Source organism: Pocillopora verrucosa, chromosome 2 (assembly GCF_036669915.1).
Source record: "Pocillopora verrucosa isolate sample1 chromosome 2, ASM3666991v2, whole genome shotgun sequence".
NCBI classification, from domain to species: Eukaryota; Metazoa; Cnidaria; class Anthozoa; order Scleractinia; family Pocilloporidae; genus Pocillopora; species Pocillopora verrucosa.
The window spans coordinates 19,458,160-19,477,003 of NC_089313.1; the positions used below are offsets into that span (position 1 = coordinate 19,458,160).

Consider the following 18,844-nt stretch of genomic DNA (forward strand, 5'->3'; position numbering starts at 1 on the left):
TGTTCCTGGTGAACATGAATGAAGACTTTAACAATTACCCAACCGCAACTTCAATTTTAGGCGTGGCCAAACCTCTATGGTTAGGTTCTATTAAACCATAATCTCTTTTGGCGTCCATGTGTCAGACTATGTTACCTGTCTTCCGCTTGGATGAAAAGATACATTCTTGAGCAAAAATATAACTTAAATTCCCTTGATAAAAAAGAGTCTCACTGTGGGTATTTTTTAAATACTTTATGTATCCATGCGGACAATACGACATTGAGGTGAAAAAGTATAAGTCTTTATAAAACTGGAAACTACGAGAATTCAACACTGCTTATTATGCGATATATATATATACATTCTATAAGAACGTTTACTTGCTATGTAACTACTTTATCTTTACAAAAACTGTTGTGTCCATTGAGATTTCCTCGAGTTACGGTAAAAAAGCGAATTTGCTAAAGCTCAGAACTCTACTACTAGCACACCATCCTCAATATCCCTTTGTAACGCAACTATCAGCAAGTCACGCACGTATTAGAAACTCACGCGAAATTTGCGCGACGAACAATTATTGAACATAAAGATAAGCAGTCTCCATCAATGTTCCATGAACGTAATTACAACGATAATGAAGATTTTTTGATTTTCCGACCGCTGAGCAACCATAGCCATCCTTGCACGAGCTGACTCCGACACCGAAGGCAAAATCATCAGGAAAGCATGTAGCCTGTTGGTCGCCAATGCAACCTATCCTGGCAATATGGGTTGTCTTAACAGGAGTGATGTTAGGGTTGTCCTTTTGAGGATTACAGGTATTGGCTAAATTTAACCCACACCAGCCTTGCCTAAGAACGGACAAGTCGCAACTTTTACCAAAAGCTTTTAAAAGAGTGGCGAAGGTATACTGCTCCGATGGAACAACGCCAAACTGTGTTTTGAACAGATGTGTCAGAGACATGTTTTTGTTGTGAGTGAACGGTGCGCAGCTTGTTGTGGGACCTGATAAGCATACCAGTATCTTGTTACAGGTCACTGTTGACCAGCCTTCGTTTTTCATCGATGTCTTTTGAGTCGTGTCGGGTGAACTTTCAGCATTGAACGTTTTTGTATTTGCCCAGTTATCACTGACGGGAGAAAATTCGTCTTTGCCACCGTTAATCCGAGCTACCAGGGTCCAGCCTCCCAGCGCTGTGGCCGGTTTATCTGGATTGAGAATGTCTCCTTTTGGCTCCACACGAATCATTTCACAATGAGTCTGCAAGTAAATGAACAGTGTTCATTATTCATCCGATCACAAATCCTAAATGTAAGTGAGCAGGCCTACTCACTTTCGACGCTTTCGCCGTATACCCCCTGTATAACTTGGGTAATTTTCCTGCGAATTTGTAGTCATTTTTTTAGATAAAATCTTTACCTTCGGCTTTGCAAAAGACGATATTTTTAGCGATGATTTCCATCCCGTCAGCAATAACTGGGCAAACCTGAAACGTCCGCTAACGATGAGATGTCATTTGTAACAAACGGAATACAAAACTCCTCAGTCTAGAGGACATAGAGAAATGACGTTTGATTAAACGCGCCATAGCTCGGCACGCATGCGTAATGCAAATTTGGTGTCATCGGCCCAACTTTAGAGCATCCGTAGCCATCATAACAGCTTGTTACACCGATACCAAGCGCATAATCATTCGGTCCGCAGGTCTTCAACAGGTCACCTAGGCAGCCAATCCTTGCAATATGATTGGTTGGATTCAGATTTGGGTTGATGTCTTGTGGGTGGCATACACTGGCAGTATTCAAGCCACACCACTGTTTTGCCATGCGCCTCAGATCGCAACTCTTTCCAAACACGCGCGATAAATTATCCATTGTGTATCTCTCACCTACAGTCACACCAAACTGATTATTAAACAGTTCCGCAAGAGACATGTTACGATCGTGCGTGAATGTTGCACAATGTGTATTCGGACCATCGAAGCAGACTCGAAGAATATTACTGCGCAAATCAGCCCAACCCACGTTTTTCATAACTTTTTGAGTGTTGGTATCCGGTGCAGTTTCGTCGTTGATGACGCTGTCGGTTGCCCAGGTATTGCTGACTGGAGAAAACTCGTTAGAACTTCCCGGAACCCGAGCAACGAGAGTCCAACCACGAACCGCCATTGGTTCAATCTCACAGTGGGTCTGAAATTTAGATACAACTTACAGTATTCAGAAAAGTGGATGATCGATAATTTACCGACCGTTTCGCTTTGTTTAGGCAAGAGAAGCACATCCCCTGAATGACATTCTCTTCTTTGTAATTCACACTTCAAGGGCTGAACGAAATTCAGAAATGTCATTGGCTGATATTTGTGCGGCTATGACATTCAGGAAAATCATACTTCAGCTGTTCGATTGAAATGGAAATGAACGTGGTCAAACGTTCCTCCCTGTTGGTTGTAAAACTGGCCGCACAATCCTGACACATGGTCCAGATGGACCAGTTCAAATGTAATTTTTTACTGACCTGAAAGGGTTTTGATTTGCCCTTTATCCAATAAGCCCCGCTTACAGCCCCACGGTCCTTTGTGTATATCTCCTGGCAGTTGGTCGCTGGATTATCAGCACTGAAAATACCACACAGCTGGTCTAAGTCATAGATCTGTTGTCTTTCAAGAGAGGAATTAGCCTAGAGACTTTTAATCTTCCATCAAACCTAATTCCAAAGGTTGACGTCCCTAAATTACTTTTTAACTTAAGATGTTTGGGTTTCTTGAAGATCCTGTTCGGACATCTAGAGACAGGAATGATCTAGGAAACAACCTAGGGGGGTTCAAAATTGCCCTAGAAACTAAGGCTAAAGAGGGATACTTAATTTCAGCAAGCTTGGGACGAGTCTCCTGTTCTACAAGATGAGTCGATGCACCAGTGTTTCTGGCGGCACGAGAGGTGAAGTTGTCACTTTATATTACTGCTAAATTTCTTTAGATTTGCCGATGGTTAAGAAATACTTTTGATGCTTGTGAATGTGTACGTAAAGAAGACCTTTATGGGCTAAAAATTTCCCTAATTTCTAATAATAAATGGAAGAACTTTTGCATCATAAACCTACCATCTTCCCAAGCCACACTTTGGTTTGTCCGGGTGACCAGGTCCGCCTAAGCCGCCCTTCTGTTGGTAATAAGTGTAGTATCATGTCAGTATATGGATCTTGGCACCCATCTTGGCTCCACCTCTATTCAGTGATTATTCCTTCGCTGATGTGTAAACCCAAAAGTTCTTAACTCTAATTTTCCGTTGTGATTACGATCGATTTGGCTTTACGACGCAAACGCATCAATCACGAAGGTTAGATCTCACTAAGCGTATGCAAAGAACATACCTTGCACATCTTTTCCAGCTCCATGATCTTTTTTTGAAGAGTGGCTATCACGCCAGGAGAACACTGAAACTGATGGGAAAGGTACCGGATAAGCTTGTTAGTTAAAGCAGAAGTATGCATTTTTGAAATAACGCCTAAAATGGTAAAAACAGCACGGAAAACAGAAAGAACAAAAATTAAAACAGACAAAAATGGCACCACAGAAACTTACCGGAGATGGTGCACAGACACCTGGTTCACCATTTGGGCCCTAAAATGATTTTAGAACGAATATGATATAAAAAATGAACAAAAAACACGTTCAGTATTGTGATATACTTGCTAATCCTGATCTGGTCATAAATTCATTGTATATATGCAGTTTTAACATCGTCATTGACTAAGAGGACTTGAACGTGTATTTTACTAAATTATGAAGTCGTTTGTTTATACTCTCATCCAAAAGTGCGACCACCAAAATAAAAAAAGATACGATCCCATGGTATGAGTTTGCGTCCTCGATTATCGTGCTTTGGGAAAACTGTTTCCTGTTTCATGTACATGAAGTAAAAGCTATTCCACTCACCTTAGGTCCTGCTGGTCCAGGAGGTCCGGGTGATCCTTGGGCTCCCTATGGTTTAAAGCACGCGATCAGTTTAGCTGGACTTGTTGCGTACGTTCAAATATGCACAAGTGTAGTTGGGCAACTCATAGGGAACGTCGTGAGAGGAAGGCGCACAAGCGGAGACCCATACTTAAAGAAGTGTAATCCTTACGAGCAGAGAAACTTGGCCGGTATGTTCCGTCTGTGTGAATCTCTGCGTGCGATACATAGCTCATGTATTAACGATTTTTCCTGGATTCATTCTAAGTGAGCCATTCCATTCCCTGGCCGGATTATTTCGAATAGTGAAGGCCAGTAAAATTTAACTAAATGGAGGTAAACCTTAGGGAAATTCAAGGCCTGTCTAAATCTATTAATTATCAAAACAGCGAATGGTTGAAAACTGAAGGTTTCATTCGGTCTCATAGTAGTCTGGGAGAAGAAGAGACAAAAAGTGCACCCTTTTGGGACCACACTATCAACAAGCTATGAGCAATTCAGCCTTTTATAGCTCTTAAAAATGCAAACCTTCGAACCAGGTTTTCCACTCGCCCCGTCTCTTCCCTTCAGAGCAAGAGTCATCATATTCTAAAACAAAATTCAAAACAGGAGGAGTAACAGTAAGCGCCGTCCATTCGGTATTGATTAAAAGCCGCTAAATGAAATACAGATCTTGGACAACAATAAAGATGTTCACTACCAACCTGTGAGACCTTCACTTTACACTGAGAGCCACTGATACATCCAACAGGGGAAGGTGGCGAGGGAGCTGGTTGTGCTGGTGGCTAAAAAAATACAGAAACTATCAACAAAAGTGTTACAATCTCATATGAAGTATGTTGGTGTTGCTTGCCGAAATAAATCTTGTATGGGAGAAGTTGGTCAGATTTTGTCCAAAATGACTTCTTTGTCTCTATATGCTTTTTTGTCCTGCACGTCCATTTGTTAAAGAAACTGCCAGAATAAGTTGCCATGAGTAACGAACTACCTAAGCAGGTTAGAAGCAAGTATTTTCGGTAATAAACCGCTGGAAACATGGATTTTTATTGGGCATCCATCTGCCTAAAACACAGGACATGATACGGAAACAGACCAACCTTAACTCCTGCAGGCACCGGTGTGGCCGGGCTGTTTTGCCGCCCGGGTACAGGAGGCGACTGAGAATTTACTCCAGGGGCCTCCATAGGGGTACTACTCGCCACAGCAATGGGAGGAAGGTTGTTAAGATCTACAGTCGATTCTGTACTGGCGTTAGCAGGCGCTGGTACAAGCAGATATGTTCCATCGTTGTTCTTTTTCAGCATAAATTTTCCACCAGACTCAACCGGCCCAAGAAGGACCGCCAGATAAACGAAGGAAACAAAAACAACCCGCGTGCAGCTCATGGTGAAGTAGATTTCTTACGTGACCCTCATCAGTATTCAAATATCAACAAAACGTCTTACGCTGTGGGGAAAACAAAGACAAATATTTAAACATGCTTATATCATATTTCTCACTCATCTCCAAAACAAAGGCTTAAGATGTTGCTGATCCTAACGGTACGCAGGACGATTGTTTCATATGAACTAAGTACAAAATCTCTATGGCTTGGCTCATAATAATAATAATAATTTAATTGATGGAGGGGCTGATCGCTTAAATAAAACTTGGTAGGGGGATGGGGATTTTCCTGCTTTTAAAGCTTATGCAAGATGTTTTTAAACATCTTTCTTTATGTTTCTATTTTGCAGCTCTTTAGACCCAATTTGAACTCGAATTACGTTCGTTTGGCAGAAGTTACGAAGCCCTAGGAGAATCATAACATCTGAAATGGACCTAAGATTCAGGCTTTCTTGACGAAATGAAGAATACAATTAGCTTTTAAATAGCATAAGGACATAATCAAGAATTCAAATTGGATCGATTTGTTTTTCTTCCAAAAATGTAAGTTTTTGCAACAGAAAACGTCAATCAGAAACCAACTGGTGGTCCTAAACGGGTCATGACTATTGAAAGATAACATAACATAAGCAGCTGGAGTGGCAAAAATTTTTCATAGATTTTCGTATCGGCTGACTAAAACGAGTGTATCGTTTCTTTAAAAGTAAAAACAGTTATGACCACTGATGAGTTAAAAGGTCTCAAAGCACTAAAATTTACCTCCGTGACCGAAATTGATCTTTTAGTGTCTAATTAAACACATAAAGCTAATGTCGTATGAAATAAAGCATTTTCATTGAAAAATAGAAACAAGAGATCTTTGATTGAGAAGTGATGAAGAAAATTATGGCAGAATTTTTACTGTCTCTATTTAGCTTAAACGTAATCAATATCAAATTCGTAACCCGGACAAATGATGTTTAAAATAAAAAAAAAATGAAACTATTTCAATTAAATAAACAGGTGCAAGCAAAATCATCCAAGTCGCATATCAGTAATGAAAGCTAAAACTTAAAAAAAAAAGTTTCAAACAGGGCAACGACTGAAAGATACTTGAAAACAGGAAGCTTCATAGCAGGACGAGATCTACTGCCGCGTGATTGTCTAAAGACCGGCAAATCAAAAATGCGAACACCAGGAATATATGATAACTCTCAACTTTGCTAGATGAAGCGATTATAAACGATAAATCAGAGGAAACTCACCTAGATACGACTTTCTTTCCTTGCCTTGAAAGTATTACAACTGGTAAATTGACTCAGATAAATTACCTCAAGTAATAAATTCAATTAAGAGTTAAATAGCAAATATTGAAAATCACTTTCAAGGGTCTGGCGAGATCATATCACCTAACTCGTGCTTAACAATGAGGTAATTGGTGTAGGCGACGACGGACAAATAAAGAATAACCAGCGGAGTTGATACTTACTGGTGGCAAAAGAAAGTAACAGGTGGTACATAGAAATGGGCGGACATAATCATTACAAGAAAGCCGTCAATGGAACATAATAAACCTTCCTTTCGTAGATGAATAAAGGGGAGGGGGGGGGGAGGGGTAAGTTTCTAAAGAAACTGAGGTGCTGCGTCGGTGAGAGAGTATAACAGGGTGATTTAGTATTATTAACTGAGTTAAAAACGTAAATTGGCCACCGCAAAGAGTTTTAAAGCTGACGTTTCGAGTGTTAGCCCTTCATCAGACGAATATATTTTTCGTATGCAGAGATCTTGTGTAGATATCGGATGGATCTCAAAAAGAGCCCGATGGTATCCAGGTGGGGGTATAGGAGGACATCAGACCCTGGCAGGATTTTGGCAAGATCACAGTAGGATTCCGGAAGGATTACCAAGTGAAAAAGAAGTGCAAACAAACAAAAGACAATACATATGTTTTTTTCTAACAAATTACCATATGGTTATATGAATGGTTACACCACCTGGTCTGCTAAAGGTTATAAAGGAGGTCTGAGAACTAAATAAAAAAAAAAGAATCTCTTATAAGGCCTGGCTACCAAGTTCCCTCGGAAGAGCAAAGGGCAATGGAAAATATTGGAAAATATTAGAAAATATGAATGGATCAACTATTGACGAGCAAGAATTACTGACTGTGGTTCCTCCAGAACTCAAACGGCTTTGTAAAAAGGTCGTGCGAGGGTTCTACGAGAGTGAACACGTGGCTATTATCAATGTATTAACAAACTCGCAATATCCATGTTTACAAGAAGACGATTTGATCCGACTGCTTAGCTTTGACAAGAAGCAGCTTCGCCAAAGTTTAGTACGTTTAAAGAATGAAAAACTCATAAAGCAAAGAGTTCACAAGGAAAAGAATCCAGAAACCGGGGCTCTCATTAGTTTCAACTACTACTTCATTAACTACAAGGTGTTTGTAAATGTTGTTAAATACAAGCTTGACCACGTGAGGAAGAAGATTGAAAGCGAAGAAAAGCAAGCCAAAAATCGTCCGTCATTTCTATGCACACAGTGCTCGAAAAAATATTCTGATCTAGAGGTTGATCGCTTGTTCGATTTAGAGACAGGTCAATTAAAGTGCACTCTCTGCGAGGGACTTGTGGAAGAAGATTCTGCCATGATTAAACAAAGTAACACATCACGAACCAATTTGGCTCGCTTTAATGAACAAATGGAGCCAATTTTTCAACTGCTGAGGGAATGCGAACACATCAATCTGGCGCCAGCCATTCTAGAGCCAGAACCACAGGCTGCCCAGTTTACTGGTGGGAGCCATGTGTCTCGCCCATCAGGTCACCGTGGGAGTAAACCATCTTGGGCAAATGATGCAGCAGGAGGTAGTGATGTTAGTGGACCAGGTATCAAGATAGACATCATGGGAGAGAAGGGTGATGAAGATTTAGGAAATGTTAAACCACGGACTAAAGAGGCACCAATATGGATTACACAGAGCACAGTATTACCAGCTTCAGGTGCTAAGAACGAGACAGTTGCTACTGGACAAACCCATCCTGGTGAATTACAGAACAAAAAACGGATTGGTTCTGGTAAAGATGATGAAATCCTTGCTGAATTATTAGTGCATGAGTCAGTAAACAAGAAACCACGCCTAGACATCAATGAAGCCCTTGGTGAGGGGGGAGATGATGATAGCGACTCTGGAAGTGATGAATCAGACTTTGAGACACCAACTCCAGGGCCTGCCACAAAAGAAAGTGAAGTAACAGAATCCATGGAGATTCACTCAGAAAGTGATCAGGAGGATGAAGAAGCACATGAAATTAAAATAGGAGACAAAATGGTGCCAGTGCATGATGTTACTGAGGAAATGTTAAAACAAATGACACCAGATGAACATGAGGCATACACCAAAACACTACAGCATGTTTATAGCCAGTTATATTAGTACTCATGTATGAATATGTACACAGAAACAGTGTATATGGCAGTCAGTATCATGACTAAGGTACACTGACAAATACAAGTGTTAGTAGTTGTAAAGCATTTCTTTTGACAAAGTGATTTAGAGAATATATAATCTATCAGACGGTGTCGAATTGTTACATTGTTTAATTTTCAAAGTAATTTTAAGCTCAAGATACAACACAAGTACTGGTATTTGCAACTGCAAGTCACTGATTAAAACAAGAGTCAATTTCCTGTAATGAGTACAGCAGCCTCTTATTATTCAAGGACACCCTGGGGAGGGAGATTTAGTGTCCACAATGGCCAGAGTTTGTAATAGCTGACACTCTAAACACATGAAATAATGTGTAACTAAACAAATATAAGGCTGCGAAAAGATTTGGCCACAAGCAGGAAATACTCATGTTCACACCTAATTGAAGAATGGTTTCTTATTTTCCTTTGTTGTAATGTCAGATGAAGTACTTAAGTGTCCACCATGGCAGGAGAAAAACAAGTGAAATGTCATGCTGGAGAGGCATGAAGCTTTCTGCAGATTCTGCAATAATGGGAATTTGTTTTTACCATTTCTTTATGCATTTTGCCAGGGAGCTCTTGTCCACAATAGTGGGGTATCCATATTAGTGAGGTGTCTGCTGAGCGAGAGTTAACTGTGCTCTTTTGTCACAGGATGGAAAAACATGACGGGGATGGAAAACTGGTCTGGATCTTTTTCATGGCCAACTTTTATCAGAAAGAACTACTAAGAGCATGTGAAAGCCTGAAAGATGTTTGTTAACCCAGTATTTTGGTTTTTTTTTAAAGAAAACATCATGTTTGTGAGATCAAACTCCAGCATACATGTAGTTTTTAAATATTATTTCATCAAATTAAAGAAGACATTTGTCCTATATAGGAACCGATCATATTTTGTACTATTAATCTGTATTATATCATAATCATAGCCTTACATTATTTTAAAGGCCATAAGTTTCCAAGTCTGTAACTATGTGTTTACCCTCATTAACTGAAGATTGACTTAATTACTTTTTTACTTGTAAGTTTATCCCTTGACAGACAAAAATTATAGGTATTGGAGGTACAAGTTGGTTTTTATTTTCCAGTTCAGTCCATACAAGATCTATTTTTCATTATCCTGCAGAGCTTGTGCAAGAAACAGCTTACCAAAGCTGTGAGTGGCAAACTGATTCACTTGTTTACTGTATGTGTTAACTTGTTGAGATAACAGAAGGTAATCAAGTCGAGATGGTGACTGCAGTGGTTTAAATATCTTTGACAAATCTTCCTCTGGTAAGGGAGGGTCTCCCCGAGAATTCCTCTGAGCATTTTCCCCTTGCTGAAAAGGACAAAGAAAGTTGTCATCATGCACATCTTCACATAAAAGGAAACCCTTTTTTTTGACACTGATTCAGTTGAATTGTTCACTGTTGCAATTTATTACGCACTTTAAGCAGTTTCAGAATATTGAGCCTAAGAAAAGAGCTGCAGCATCCCTGGTTGTAGTGTGTTTAAGTAGGACACTTCAGTAACATATGACAAAATAACTGCCTCAAAAAAAACCAGAGGGCCTCTGGAAGAGGGAAATGTTTTACTCTCATCTATTTACAACACAACATCAGCAAATTACCCTTCTCTGAATGTAAGCTTCTTTCTGTTGTTGTTGCCTTGCTACATTTCGCAGATGATTGTTGAATTTATTGGCATCTTGACAAAGTTCGTCTACAGTTGCCATGAGCAGCCGAACATTCTTTTCTAAATAGGAACTATTTCAAGAAAAAATGGAACACACCATTGGCATACCCTGAAGGAAGTATTTCTTGTAATCTATTGAAAGAGTGCCATTGGTGAAGACTACTTCACCCAGCAACATGAAACTAGAAAATTAATGTAAACCAGAAACCTGATAAGGAAAACTGGAAAAGGGCCAGATTAAGGAGAAAGATGGGGAGGGGTGGGTGGGGGTGCATAAAGATATTGTTTTACTTCTCCACCCCTTCCATCAACATAAAGAAAAAGTAAAAAAAATTAATTAGGTAACCTGGTGGGGCTGCCACTATTCATGGTTACATTTTGTTTTCATTTTTGTTTTTAGAGCAATTAATATCAACTAAAAATAAATTCAAAACTACCATACCCTGTAGAGAGGCTCAGAAAATTGTCTGTTTGCGTGTGAGGTGATAATACCTCGACTTCACACAACAGAGAATTGATGAGGGAAGAATTCCTTATCACAAGAGGAATCTCTTCAAACATGGCTTCAAAACTAAGACCACTCTTTGCAAGCCTAAAAAGAAATTGGAATCAGTGTGACTTGAATCCACCTGGAAAAATCAATCCTATAATTCTGGTCCCCTAGGCAATATTTGGGCATTAAGAAGTTCGAGTTGTTTTAAGACCATCGTCTGTCATCAACTGAGTTAAGGGCAACTCGTATTAATCCAGGTAAACTTTGAATCTCACAAACAACTAAAGGGAAGAGTTTGTAAAGAAACTGTGGTGCAGCATTGGTGGAGGGGTACTATGGGATACTTTGGTTTTATAACTGAGTTGATAAATTGTACATTAGCCGCTGTAGAGAGTTTCTAAAGCTGACCTTACAAATGTTAGCCCTTCATCAGAGCAAAACAAAAAAAGGCTAACTCTAAAAACCTCAGCTTAATAAACCCTATACGGTAACCTAATTATCTATGAACCTTACATAACATCGATTCTCAGAATTTCTGCTCCTATTGAGACTGTTAGAAGCTAGTCACTCTAAGGGGTCAAAAGGTTAAAAGTAAATTAACAACCATATATACCCCACTTAAATTTCAGTGAAAATTCTCTTACTTTTCAGCACTAAATTCTTCATCTTTGTACATTGACATCATTTTGTCAGACAAACGGAATACTTTGAGAGACAACATTCCTTGTGAAGTCTTGAGCGGATCTAAAGATGAACACAGTGGCATTAATAACAAAAGTTAAGCATTATTAATCAGCATTTCTTGTAAAATAATACAACCTGTAACTCCTACTTAGTTAACATCTTAATCAAGAGATACAAACAATTCCTCTCTAACCACTACTCTCACTACGAAATTTATTGTTGTGGCTGTAACATTTTAATAAGGGAAAAAAAACAGATCAGTCTGATCTTACCATAGATAAGTACGACAGATTCTTCAATTGAACTCTGATAACTGAACTGAGAGTCAAGTAAATTTCTATTGATAAATGAGCCAAGGTATGTTGATTGATACCATCCAACATGCAAATGGTCCACATTTACAGCCCGTAGCCGACGCATCATCTCCATTTGGTAGTTTACTATCAAGAGAGAAAGAAGTGAAAAGTTAGATCCCAGGTTTGACTACAGAGCAAGCCTGTGCCATTCACTATGTCAGTAAATGTCTAGTACTAAACTAAAGTATCTATAACAGTGAAAAGCACATTTTGAAGGAGTGCCAAAAAGTACAATGCAACATCTAATTTATCACTGAAAATAATAGCAGGGCAAATAAAATCAAAAGAAGATATTAAAAGTTGATCAAAACTCAAATTCAAAACAAAATTCCCTTCAGTGCTAGAACATATGAATTAACAACTTACAACTGGTCTCAGTTTTGTATCTGGTATATTGGTTCAGAGGTTAGCACAAGTTCTCACAATAAATTACAGAGTGAAGTAAACCAAAACATATGCACAGAAATGTACAGGAGACCACATCTTGATTGATTTCATTTTAAACTTTTGATAGGGTGAGAGGTGGTGTGATGTGCCAGGACAAATCTCAACTAAAGAAGAGCAAAACCAGTACAGTTCAGGGTTATCATCAAGTCAGTTTCACAACAATATTTAACAAGAAACTTGTCAGCTGATTCTCACCATCATCCTCATCATCATCATCACCAGCTCTCGAAGAGGGGAAAGGGAAGCAGTTTGTTATCTCAAGTTTGTTATTCTGAATCAATCCAAGTAAAACTCCTTGAACAACCTCGCCAGCTGATCTTTCATCTTGGCAGTGTTTGATAATTTTCAACACAACCTGAAAGAATTCATACCAAGTTAATAGCAAGATACTTTGACAGGAAATATTACTTTAACTATCAAAGTTTAAGGAAGTTATTTCAGAAACATTCAAGTCTACATGTGTATTAATATGATACCAATAGGTTTTTACCTGGTAACATTAACCTTTCAATGAAAACTCTACATGTTTGGTTAGTTCTGAACTGAAAGTCTTCAGAGTTGAGGGCCCAGTTGTCAGCCACTCAAATAAAATAATTACATGTCCACTTCATGAAAGCTGATTGGTCAGTTTTGTGATTATGTTCGTAAGTAAGACTCAAATAACAGTAAGCAGTTGTAAATGTTCAGTTTTGAACCATTGGTAAAGACAGGTTCCATGCAATGGTCACACTACAATGTAAATAAGTATATTAGTAAACAGTGATAGAAAATGAAGTCATTCATATCTCTTTAGAGGAGTCAGTATACCAATGGTAGTTCTTAGAAATGGTGCCGAACGTTAATTAAACATCAGGTAGAGATGACAAGAACACCTGTTTTTCTTCACTTTTGCCAATCAACATAATTTATTCTTGTTACCAATTATTGTTGACAGCAGTCAAACATTTGACTGTTCTTAAATACGTCTTCAAAGAGAATTCCCTTTAGAAGAAAGAGAAAAAGAGCGATCTGTTGACAATGTCTTGACAATCAACGAAGACGAGGAAAAAAATGCGCTGAGACTTAAATTATTTCTTAATAGAAAAGCAGAATTGCCCGATCACGTGTGTCAAAAGTTTATGAATTTCCCCTTCATATCAAGATGATTAGTCTGTGATAAATCCATAGAAACAATTTTCTTGTCGACACGTACCAGTCCTTCAACTTGAACACTATCGATTCGACTTGAAGACCCAGACAAACTTGAATTTGAAAAGGAAGAGCCACCTCTTTCCGCCATGTTTGAGAAAATGGTGATGAAACGGCCGAGAGAGTCTGGATGAGAGAATTAATCGGGCGTAATCGTTGCCTCCGGCGGTAACGACTTTCATTCGGAAAAATTATCGGCAATGACGTAATGGGAGCCGCCTCGCTCGGAGAAGTTTCCTATGTAATGTTGATCTTCAATCCACTGAGTTCGGCGCAGAAAAAGAAAGGAAACTCTGAATTTATATTGCTTTACACGAGGGGCACTTGAGGCTTTGTTGAATTCATAACATTTGCTTTAAAGTGAAGTTTTAATAAGAAAGATTCGCAAAATAGTTAGTCGATGGCATGGGCTGTGTTTGCAGCAAACGAAAAAGACAAGAAGCAAACGGGAACTTTAAGACTTCCTCGAAAAAAGCTCAGAGCTTTGATAATGTGAACGCTGATGAAAAGGAAACAGGGAATAATCAAACTTTACCAGCTCTACCTGACCTGCCTGAAATCCCACAGCAGCAGGTCGAACCGAAACTCGTTTATGTGGCGCTGTACGACTATGAAGCACGCACATCAGAAGACCTTAGCTTCAGGAAAGGAGAGAAACTCGAAGTGATTAATGGCAATGATGCTATCAACGGAGCGGATTGGTGGCAGGCACGTTCTCTGGTCACAGATGCTGTTGGATATATTCCTAGCAACTATGTTGCTCCAGCGGCTTCTCTGAAAAGCGAAGAGTAAGTGCACGTTAATTTACAGCTGCGGAAATGCACATTTACAAACTCCTCTCAATCACATAGCGGTCTGCAATTATTTAATTTATGGTTCCGATTCGGACAACAAAAGATCTGACATTTTTCTTCTTAAGAAAAAACTAATTGTAGACTTTCTTTTTCCACGCAACAATTTATTCAAAAAATTCGTTTGCTAAGATACTTTCGGAAGGATCAATTTCTTCGGAAACTCGATAAGAATTTGCGCGTTGGACAGCGCTTTCTTTACTTTAATGACAGACAGATTTGTTATTTCTAAGCCGTTGTGTCAACTTAAATCTTTAAAACTCAATTTATGAGTATTAGGAAGGACTTAGTCTGCCAAATAGAGTCAGACGAAACTAGCACTGATTTGCTGACGGCACCATTGTCTTAAAACTTCGAAAAGGAACACAGTGGGTAATTTCATCGAAACGTACATCAACCGACCACTCCTGAACAAGTTCATTGGTATTTGTTTTCTTTTTGAGACCTAAAAGAAATGTATGCCTTGGATAGAGAGATACGACACATCTCGTGAAAAAAAAAAGAAATTAAAACCCCATCATCCAATTTTGCGTGACTCGGAAAATATGCTAATTCAATTACACTGATAAAACCTTTATAAGCTAGAAAAAGGAATGATGAATTCTAACCAGCGCGGACCACAGTTTCCGTTATTAAGTCTCAAAAATAACAATGCGGTCGTTCATTATTTACCTCTCACTCCATTGCCAGAATTCAATGGTCTCCAATTACCCAATATTGTGCATAAATTCAATTTTGTAGTGATTAGTTGTGATAAGGTTTATTTACTTTACAATACACATAGTTTTGGGTAAACAAGATTATGGACACACACCAAGCCTCTTGCTCGTAGACAGATGTACATGGATCTGTAAATGTTTTATGAATGGCTGGTTATGTTAGTGGAAGGTTAATAAACCTCTTGACAGCTGTAGATTTTATCCCTATAATTTTGTTTGCTATTCTTGTAAAATTATCTGCTTGACTGCAAAGGTTGGATCATTGATTAACCTTTTTGGAAATAAAGGGCTGGTGGTACCTTAAATAATTCCAGGCAGAGACATTTTTTTTTTTAATGATTTTGAATAAGAAAGAACTTTTTTAATTTTGAATTATTGGCATGCTTTTTGCTAAGACAGGACTTTGACCTTTGTCTAAAACAAAAGGTCACTGTTCCATGCAAGCAGAAGGATGATTTGATACCAGTGTTAAATGACAAATGTATATTAGATTTATTCTGGAATGAACTAAAAGTACAAGATCATTGAATGAATTTCATTTTGCATGTTCAGAAAAGCTAACAATTTTTTCCATTTAAAACACATTTTTAATTGTACTTAGTTTATATCTAACTTGTAATTTTCTTATTTTAGCTGGTTTTTTGGCCCAATTAAAAGAGTGGATGCAGAAAAAATGCTCCTAATGCATGGAGATAGTGGATCATTTTTGATTCGAGAAAGTGAAAGTAAACCAGGAGATTTCTCTCTTTCACTGAGAGATGGGGAAATTGTGAAACACTACCGCATTCGATCCATGGATAGTGGAGGTTACTATATTGCTCACAGAGCTAAGTTTCCAACACTTAGTGAGCTTGTCGAGCATTACCAAGAAAATTCTGATGGACTGGTCATCAAACTTGATAAACCTTGTCCCACATTACAGGCTCCTGCCCCTAAGGACCTTGCTTACAATACAAAAGACAAATGGGAAATTCCACGTGAATCAATTCGATTGGTTAATAAACTAGGCCAAGGGCAGTTTGGAGAAGTATGGATGGGACTGTGGAATAACACCACTCCTGTTGCAGTGAAAACATTACGTCCCGCAACAATGTCACCAAAAGCATTCCTTTCAGAGGCGCAAATTATGAAAAGACTTCGCCATGATAACCTGGTACAACTTTATGCAGTGTGCACGCAGGAAGAACCAATTTATATAGTAACTGAGTTAATGGAGAATGGAAGCCTCTTGGATATCTTGAAAAGTTCTGCTGGACGAGAGCTTCAACTTCCAGAGTTGATTTACATGGCTGCACAAATTGCTGCTGGAATGGCTTATTTAGAAATAAACAATTACATACATCGTGACTTAGCAGCTAGAAATATTCTAGTAGGAAAAAAGAATGTAGTTAAGATTTGTGACTTTGGTCTTTCAAGAATTATTGATGAGGGTGAATACAATGCAAGGGCTGGAGCCAAATTTCCCATCAAATGGACAGCTCCAGAGGCAGCTTTGTTCAATAAATTTACCATCAAATCTGATGTATGGGCTTTTGGAATTCTGTTAACAGAGCTGGTCACCTATGGACGTGTCCCCTATCCAGGGATGGGTAATGCAGAGGTGTTAGCTCAGGTTGAAAGAGGCTACCGCATGCCTTGCCCATCAAACTGTCCACCAAGTCTGTACACAATAATGATGGATTGCTGGAAAGCAGATCCCATGTCAAGGCCAACATTTGAGACTCTTCAGTGGCGTTTAGAGGACTTCTTTGTCATGGACACTACAAATTATGCAGATTATCCTGAATAGCTTAAATACAGTAAGAAACACTTGTATATTTTAAGATAGAGTTGTAAAGCATGTATCAGCTTATTGCAGGCATGGAGTACATGATTTCAGGCTAAAAGCCTGTAGCTGATAATTAACTTTGAATCAACTTTTCCTAGCATAGGAACAGTCAGGAGAGGGCATTAGAAAGAAATCAGTAAGACGTCATATAAGGAAATGAATGATTCTCAACTTGAAGTTGATTCGGTGAATTAACTGCTGCTGAAAATTTCAGAGATCTGTCATTTGGAGTTTGAACTTATTACAATTTCTTCCAAGAAAATTGTATTGAATTTCCCTTAGTGGGAGGTGAGTTAATGAAGTATCAGCCTCACTTTTTCAATTAAGGAAGATTGAGGTCTGACAAAATTCAGATATTCTGACAAACATCAATCTTCTCTACTTGCAGTCAAGACGGTAATTAAGTTTACTTGATACACCACCTCACTTTACAGTTAAGTAAACAGTTTTCAAACTTAGTTGCTGTTATTGTGCAAGGATATACTGACAGATTCACATCATTTAACAATATTTATAAGCATGTGCTTTTTGTAGTTATCTGTTTTGTTAGTGTTACAAAAACAGTTATTTCACAATAAGTTCATGGAAAATGTGAAGTTGAGGATGACAGAACCTCTATTTCTTTTATCTCCCTCTGCCTTTGTAGACAGGCCATGTTACTTAACCCTTTTACTCCCGTGAGTGACCAAGACAGAATTTCTCCTTACAGTATCAGTACAATATCAAGCAGACAAGTGATGAGAATAAAGAAAAAGATCAATTAGGGATTATAAGTTGATCCAATACCAAATTCTCCAAACTAACCTCACAAGAACTGAATGGAAGACAGTTAGAAGAATTACTGAGCAGATCTTGGGAGTTAAAGGGTTAAATGTGCTGTAAATGTCAAATTCCACCATATTGCTTGTTAGGAAATACTAAGGATTTACAAGTAGTTCGCAAATGTTTTCATTTACCAAGGGATAATCTCATGCAACTATTGTCAAAATCCACTCAGATAAATTCAGGACTTACAAAAACATTTACTAAGAAGAAATCTTGCATGAAGCCTACACTTGAATAATTTCATATATGTCATATGGCATGGCTGACATTTGATGTTTCTTGCTGTTGTAACAACCATGTGCAGATTTAGAGTGTTACCAAAGGTGCTTAAATACCCTGCTTATTTTTTTTAGTTTGCAAGTTTTGGTCTTATAACTTGAGATGTTTATGTGTTGTTGGTATGGAATAAGGGTGTGCCCTCAACAAGATATTTCAACCCCCTATTTTTCAATTTTCTGGATTGCCTTTGGAAACTGTTATGCTCATTTATCAGTATTGTGTCATCTAAATGTTTTAAATTTGTACTTTATCATGAAGCAACAACAAGAAACTTATTGAGAGTAAGCAAAACAAAGAAGATTTTACATTCAAAAACAGGCTTGTATCATAAGTGAAAAAATATGAAATATGCTGACACAGCTCACCCAAGCTATTAAACTTCTAGTGCTTTAACTTTAAACAAATGCAGGCCTCTTAAACTCCTTTATCTTTAGATAGAACTCTCATGGAAGAATAGTTGTCTGCAGATGTAAGATGTGTTTCCTTGTTTCTACTTCAAAAAACTTTGTGTATATAGTGGCATATTTTAGCTTCCACTCTAAATCTAGATGTTTTCTATGATACTCCTACTTGCCATGTGAAGTACTTACTATTGCATTTTGAGGCTTTGATTATTTAACATTTAGAAATGACTGATTAAAAGAATCCTGAAATTGCAGGAAAGTTTTTAGTTAATTTCACACAGAGCACAGATGTGTCAATGTCCTCCCCAGTGTTCCCTGGGTCAGT

The 18,844-nt window shown here is 38.3% G+C and overlaps 4 protein-coding genes across 5 annotated transcripts; 2 read left to right on the plus strand and 2 right to left on the minus strand.

Moving 5' to 3' along the window:
- Positions 1-244: 244 nt before the first annotated feature.
- LOC131790775 (uncharacterized) lies at positions 245-6,703 on the minus strand. 2 transcript variants are annotated; one of them, XR_010716624.1, is made up of 11 exons: positions 6,563-6,703; positions 5,033-5,381; positions 4,640-4,720; positions 4,464-4,523; positions 3,918-3,962; positions 3,564-3,602; positions 3,353-3,421; positions 3,083-3,141; positions 2,498-2,597; positions 1,403-2,172; positions 1,117-1,243 (listed from the first exon to the last, which is right to left on the minus strand). XR_010716624.1 is itself a non-coding variant. In XM_059108050.2 (10 exons), exons 2-10 carry the CDS (start codon positions 5,318-5,320, stop codon positions 557-559), a joined length of 1,428 nt encoding a protein of 475 aa, XP_058964033.1. In that variant the 5' UTR covers positions 5,321-5,381; positions 6,563-6,703; the 3' UTR covers positions 245-556. The 2 variants fall into 2 exon arrangements, 1 of the variants encoding a protein (XP_058964033.1); XM_059108050.2 differs by lacking the exon at positions 1,403-2,172 and having other exon boundaries at positions 245-1,243.
- A 686-nt stretch (positions 6,704-7,389) lies between these two features.
- Positions 7,390-9,791, plus strand: LOC131790776 (general transcription factor IIE subunit 1-like). Its single transcript, XM_059108052.2, has one exon. The coding sequence runs from the start codon at positions 7,423-7,425 to the stop codon at positions 8,731-8,733; it is 1,311 nt and encodes a 436-aa protein (XP_058964035.1). The 5' UTR covers positions 7,390-7,422; the 3' UTR covers positions 8,734-9,791.
- A 34-nt stretch (positions 9,792-9,825) lies between these two features.
- On the minus strand, positions 9,826-13,761 carry LOC131790779 (eukaryotic translation initiation factor 3 subunit H-like). Its single transcript, XM_059108055.2, has 7 exons — positions 13,618-13,761; positions 12,621-12,780; positions 11,895-12,062; positions 11,583-11,682; positions 10,888-11,037; positions 10,381-10,516; positions 9,826-10,089 (listed from the first exon to the last, which is right to left on the minus strand). Exons 1-7 carry the CDS (start codon positions 13,702-13,704, stop codon positions 9,874-9,876), a joined length of 1,017 nt encoding a protein of 338 aa, XP_058964038.1. The 5' UTR covers positions 13,705-13,761; the 3' UTR covers positions 9,826-9,873.
- A 65-nt stretch (positions 13,762-13,826) lies between these two features.
- On the plus strand, positions 13,827-18,772 carry LOC131790774 (tyrosine-protein kinase Src42A). The gene is made up of 2 exons (XM_059108049.2): positions 13,827-14,401; positions 15,817-18,772. Exons 1-2 carry the CDS (start codon positions 14,019-14,021, stop codon positions 16,970-16,972), a joined length of 1,539 nt encoding a protein of 512 aa, XP_058964032.1. The 5' UTR covers positions 13,827-14,018; the 3' UTR covers positions 16,973-18,772.
- The last annotated feature ends 72 nt before the right edge of the window (positions 18,773-18,844 follow it).